This window comes from Mesitornis unicolor, unplaced genomic scaffold (assembly GCF_000695765.1).
Source record: "Mesitornis unicolor isolate BGI_N332 unplaced genomic scaffold, ASM69576v1 scaffold10822, whole genome shotgun sequence".
Lineage (NCBI taxonomy): Eukaryota > Metazoa > Chordata > Aves > Mesitornithiformes > Mesitornithidae > Mesitornis > Mesitornis unicolor.
The window spans coordinates 89793-95792 of record NW_010169868.1 but is presented as its reverse complement, the minus strand read 5'-3'; the positions used below and the strand labels follow the sequence as shown (position 1 = coordinate 95792).

Here is a 6000-nt window from a genome sequence, read left to right as displayed (position 1 = left end):
GTTGGTGCCACCCATCGGGCACACCACATGCTCAGAGCAGGCCACAGCGCCCTGCACGCGTCTCGTTTGACGCTTTCTGATGGTTACTTATCAATGTAACTTTTAAATCACGCTCCTTTTGCCTTAGTTGTGAGTTTTGAGACATTTGTCCCTTTCCCCATGACATGCAGGTAGCGGTGTCATCTTCTGAGTTTTCAGGCTGGTGCCTGCCATTTCCTTGACTTACCCTCTGCAGAGCAGAGTTTCCCAGAGCCAAGCCACGGGGCAGGACCCACCTCTGTCACGCTGTCCCTCCATTCCCCTCTTGAGATAGTGAGTCAGCTGTTACCCACTGACAGCGGTTGGCTTTAGGAGGTACTAGACACTGGTCATGGTGGATGTTGTGCCACTGAGCCTGGTTCTTCTGTGCAAGTGTATGAGAGAGCAGTAGTATCTTGCAAACAACGCCTTAGTAACCACTGAGGAAGTTAATGTACTCAACAGAGGTGTTTTCCCATTTTAGTAATCGTGATTTAGTTTCAAACTTCATACTTCAGTGGTGCCGAGACTGAGAATGCCAGAAGATCTGTACAGTGGTGCAGGTCACTGCCTCTGCAGTCTGCCCCTCTTGCCCAGTCATTCCCTTGTGCCAAGCATCCTGCCATCCTCTTGTAGCTGGAGTCATTGTATTTAGACCAGATCTTGTTGCTTTGATTATGAGCAAGAGATTTTTTTTTTTTGCTTCCTCCCTGCCTCAAGTAAACACTGTATGTGAGGCATTAACATTTCCAAACAGACATTAAAAGAGCACTTAGCGATGTTCAGCCAGTTGGATCACTCAGTTGGCTGAACAAAGCTAACCCTGTAATTTTGCATACGAGGCGTCTTGCACATGAATGAAAATAAGAAGGGAGTATGGTGTGATGTGTTCTCCTTGGTGGACTGTTCCACTCCTATGTCCTGGAGATGATGGGGAGGAAAGAGGATAATCCCCACAGTGAAATTATTTTCTCTGTTTAGCCATTCTGAAATGTTTATGTGGCTCACATATATAACAAGAGGCCAAAGTGCATCTGAATTGCAGTCTTCCTCATTTAATCTGTAAGTGCAAAGGCGTTCCAGCTTTGCTGAGTCCTCCACCTGGAGGTCTGTGCTTCTCGTGAGGTCCTTATGTAGTTCAGGTGTCTGTGGAAGGGCCTGGATAGACTTGGTTTGTCTAGCGCTTCATGGGGGCTCTCTAAAATAAAGAGGCAGGGAAGAAAATGTGAATATAGGCAATGTTCATTCCAAAAAAAAAAAAGGCATTCAAGATTTTGTTGGCATTTGTTAATAAACATCCATCTTTGCATTGCAGGTGAGCCCTGCACTACCAGACCTGTATTTGGAGAAGTCCAGAGTAGTGGGAGGGGGATGGAGTTGGTTGGTTCATGGTACATCCCGCTTCCTCCTGCATAGGTTAATCTGGGAGAACACCTGGCTATGGAGAAGTCACAGGATGTTTTCTGAAAAACAGCCTTGGAACAGTCTTATCTCTTCTGCTGCATCTTAAGTATTACTTTACACAGTGGTTTCTAGGCAGGACTGGTGCTGATCTACACAAAACCCTGCTTTGAGGCTTTTTCTCTGCCTGTAATTCCCCAGCAACCTTTCTCCCTTTGCAGAAAATTAGTGTGCTGGCTTTCCTTCACCAGGCAGGGAAGAGCCTTGCTCCCTCTCAAAGGCTAAAAGCCAGGCTCGTATGTGAGGCTGTGTTGCCATCCACCTTGGTTTTGCAGTACATCTTTGTTAAAGCATGAGGAGTTTTCCATGGCTCCTTCCTGCAGCTTGTTCTTCCAGTCTGAAATTCAGTTAGGTTTAGACATGCCTCCTTTTTTTTTTCCCTCCACAGCTACAGTTGCTAAAGTGATTGACAAATTTGAGGATGAAACTGCAGATGACATTTTGCCTGTTGGTAATATACGGAAAAAAGCTTCAGCCTCTCTCTTAGAAGCTGATAAAAGGTACAGTGGAAAAGCTACATCCCGCAAAGCCTTGCAGGAAGAACTCTGGGGAGATGCTCTGTCTGAAGAAGGATCAGGTAAGAAATCTCGTTTCTTCCCTCATTTCACTAAAGTACTCAAAACTTGATGCCAGCATGGTAACTGAGCTGGCGCCATCTGAACTGAGGTGACAAACTTTAGGTCCCTGTTACAGGGCAATAAATGAATACAATTAAGTTGGACATCTTGAGGTGCCTTCCTGGAATTCAGGCCATGTTTTTTGGCCTGAGGGAAGGGGAAATCCCAAAGAGGCTACCTCTACAGAGTAAAGAGAGGGTGTGAGTCGGTGTAAGGTGAGGCTCAGGTTACTGACTGAATGTTGTGTCGAGGAAAGGAAGCAGCTCCCGTTTTTAAGCCAATACCTCTTGAGGACTGCAAGTATATTCAGCTTCTCGCTTAAAAGACCCATATAGCAAATTCTGACCACCTTGTTTGCTTATCATGTTGTTTCATGGGAAAGTTAAGCTGTGGATCTACTAGTCATAGCTGCAGAAAATGTGAGCTGAGATACTTTAGTGGATATGGCTTTGTGTTTCCATTATTTATCCAAAACAGAGAGTAACATCTTACATGGATAAAACAGAGTTTGGAGCCCAGCCCAAACCTGTAGCTATTGATGATGCATGCTGCAAAGTGGCACATTTTGTTGGTAAGTAAACAGATTTTTTTTTTTCCCTTTCAATTATTAGCTGAAGAAGCATTAGATGAATGGTACAGTGGCAGTGAAGATGCAGAAGAGAGTGGCAGTGAAGGTGGAGAAGAGAATGGCAGCTTGGGAAGTAAAACAAAGGAGAAGCCCAGCAGTGCTGGCAGTGACCAGGAGGATGACTTGGAAGACGAAGAGACAGATCCATCTGTCAGTGCCAAGGCACACAAGTTCAGTTTCCAGAATATTACAGACTTTGAGAAATTCACAGAGGGAATGGATGATGTAGGAAGCAGTGAGGGGGAAGATGAAGATGATGCCAGCATGGAAGAAGGAAGCGATGAGGAGGAATACGAGAGTGAAAACCATGACAATATAAAGGAGACCAAAGACAGTGAAGGTGATGGGGGGCTGATGACATTCTCAAAAGGACGAGAGACTGAAGAAGTAGAAAAAGGAAAAGCTGTGAAGAACCAGCTAGGTTTGTGCATGTTTGCTTTGTATTTTGACAAGATTTCACTTTGCTGGTGCTATAGAAACTGGCCATGTTAGGAACTGCTTCAGCATGTTAACATGCTGTTAGCATACTGCATGTGCGTGCTACAGCAGCCCTAGTCATTTGCAAATGTTCTGCCAAGTCTGCTGTGCAAGCTGGTGTCACTGCTGGTATGAAATCTTACGTTATGAAGTGTATTTATCCACTGGCTTAATTGAACCAGTGCAGAATATGCTTGTAATATTGGTGGGGACTTCCTACACTGGTAGTGCTGTGCAGTGATGCTGATACCGCTGCTTTTTTTTTTTCAAAATGTAATACTGAAGGGAATTTCTTCCTATCTGACCTCCTAAACTATCAAACCTTCATTTGCAAAATGTCCCTTTAAACAGTAAAGCAAAGGGAGGGAATTTTTTTGTGGCTCACAGAATTGCAGTCAGGATCAGAGGATGGGACACTGCTTTGTCCAGGGACACCTTTTGGTACCTGTTGTGTTGATGTTTTGTTTTTTTTTTGGTGGGGTTGGTGCAGACAAAGATTTGCCCTAACAAGGAGTAAAGTAGCCCAAAGAGGAGGGTCTGTGCTGTTCAATCAACAGCTCCTTCACAAGGAGCAAGTGCTTTGGCTTGCTGAATAACTGCTTTATTTTCTATTCGTTATGAAGCACTGTGGGATCAACTGTTGGAAGGAAGAATCAAGATGCAGAAGGCACTTGTAACAGCCAACCGGCTTCCGCAGCCAGATACTTACCCGATCTTCAGAAAGGAAGGTGGACAAGAATTTGACAACGCTGTCGAAAGCTGTAAGAACTCTTTGATCTTTCTACTTTGGGTGGACTCTGCAGTGTAGTCAGTGTGTTTTGCCTATTAATGGGAAAGTGTAGGCTTTGAGTTGTGTGTGGCTCTAGTATTGGATGTTGGTTTTTATTGCTTTAGTCATTAATTAGGTACCATACAAACAAAAAAACCAGGAAGTGTTTCTCACCCCAGACAAAGAAGATGTCTCCTCTCACCCACATCTGTATACACCTAGCTGATATCCGCTGGTGGCCTGTCATTGCTTGGGTAATGTTGGAAGGCCTCAGCTCAGGTCCTGCTGCTATTTCTAGTTCAAGTGGAAACTGAAGTTTGCTTATTAAATTTAAGTTTTGTGCTATATCTTGGAAATAATTGGTTTGGTTATTGTTGTTTGGTGCAGAGTTGGGATGCCTCTTTGTCCAGAGGCACCTTGTGGTACCAACTTTGTGCTGGGTCAGTGAATGCAAAGACTTGCCTTAACCAGGAGCAGTGTAGCACAAAGGAGAGGGCCTGTGCTGTTAACAGCAAATGTCTTTTCAGCTTTGAGCTGCTTCATCTCTGTGTTGCTTAGGATCACTATTAATGATACTGATCTGAGATTTGTAGTAGATTCTTCAACATGGCAAATAAAATTTGCACACTCCAGTTGATAAGTGCAGAGTATTCAACATCAGTGTGTTGTGGGTCTATTTAATTTTTAGAATTGGGCACCTTTTTTACTGGCCCTAAAGTAAATGCACAGGGTGATTAAACATCTGGTATGTTATCTTTAGGAATAAATACAAACTACTGTAGGTATTAATAGGTGTCCATTTCTCCCTGACTTGTTTGGGGTTTTTTTGTTGAAAACCACAGATTACAATGTTAATACACAGATTATTCTTTTTTCTGGTCCCACTAATCAGAAATTAACAGACTTCACAGATATTCTTCCAGTGATTTTGAATAATAAAGATAAGCCCAGTAGCATTTTAAAGCTTGCCAGGTTGGTTATCCTTTTCACTTCTATTTCTTCTACCCCAATCTTGAGATTGTTCACTTTCCAGAATGTTTAAGCTCTGTGCTGAGCACTCTGTGGAGGATCTGGAGAAGTCCTGTTATGTGAACTGGTTGGTAGGGAACACTGTAGCCTTTCATGCTAAACACCAGAGATGTCACCTGCACCATCTGGTTCATGTGGCTGTGTATCTGTTTGGCCACATGACGATGTGTCGGTTTGTACGTGCTGTAGTGGCACCTGCACAGTGAGAAATTTTGACCTGGGCTGGCACAACTGAATTAAAACTGCATTGGGAACTTTCACCATCATCAGACCTGACCCTGAGTCTTGCCCAAGTTTTGACTATCATCTTATGGCTTACACCTGATCTGAACACGGTAGCTAATCAGCTTATCTGGAGTTACAGCAGGTGAGATACTTTATATTTTAAAGTTAGCTCAGCTGCTTTAAATGAAGTGATTAAGGAAGAAAAGGCAAACTCCCAACGATACTAAGCTGACCTTTCAGTGAAATACATGTTATTAATGTATTTAATGAGATGCATTACAAACTGCACTGAGCACCATGTTTCATTACAGGTCTAAAATGCAATATCATTAAAGACCTTTAACAGAAACACGGGTTGACATTTTGATATTTCCCATAAGCAAAATAAATCCAAGAACATGGAGTATAATACTGTACACAGTACAGCAAAGAGGCTAATCTTGCAGTTGTCCAGAACACGAAAGGAAAATCCACTGTAATAACTGTGTGGTGATTCCCTCCCCACCCTCTTCTCACGATATGGGCAGGGAAGTTGCAGTAATGTACTCTGTTGTTCCTGATAGCCTGCATTCATGTTTGGTATTTCATCTGTGAAGGCGACAAGAAAATAAAAGATAGAATGACCTGGGCAAAGTTAGCAGGGTAAGCACTCAGACCAGGAGCAATTAACTTAGAAACATTCTGCTACTGGTTTAGTGTTTTCTGGCTCTCTATTGCTCCAAATTTATATTAGCTTAATTTCTTTTTTTAAAATAGAATCTGTAATTGTACAGTAA

General features: G+C 43.0%; 1 protein-coding gene across 1 annotated transcript in view; it reads left to right on the top strand.

Annotated features, from left to right (window-relative positions):
* Positions 1–1867: 1867 nt before the first annotated feature.
* AATF (apoptosis antagonizing transcription factor) overlaps positions 1868–6000 on the top strand; it is a gene marked incomplete at its 5' end in the record, with an annotated part of 51368 nt that continues 47235 nt past the window's right edge. Inside the window, 3 exons of the mRNA XM_010179508.1 lie at positions 1868–2056; positions 2708–3145; positions 3825–3962. Of these exons, the coding sequence (XP_010177810.1) occupies positions 1868–2056; positions 2708–3145; positions 3825–3962 (765 nt within the window). The remainder of the gene's footprint in view (positions 2057–2707; positions 3146–3824; positions 3963–6000) is intronic.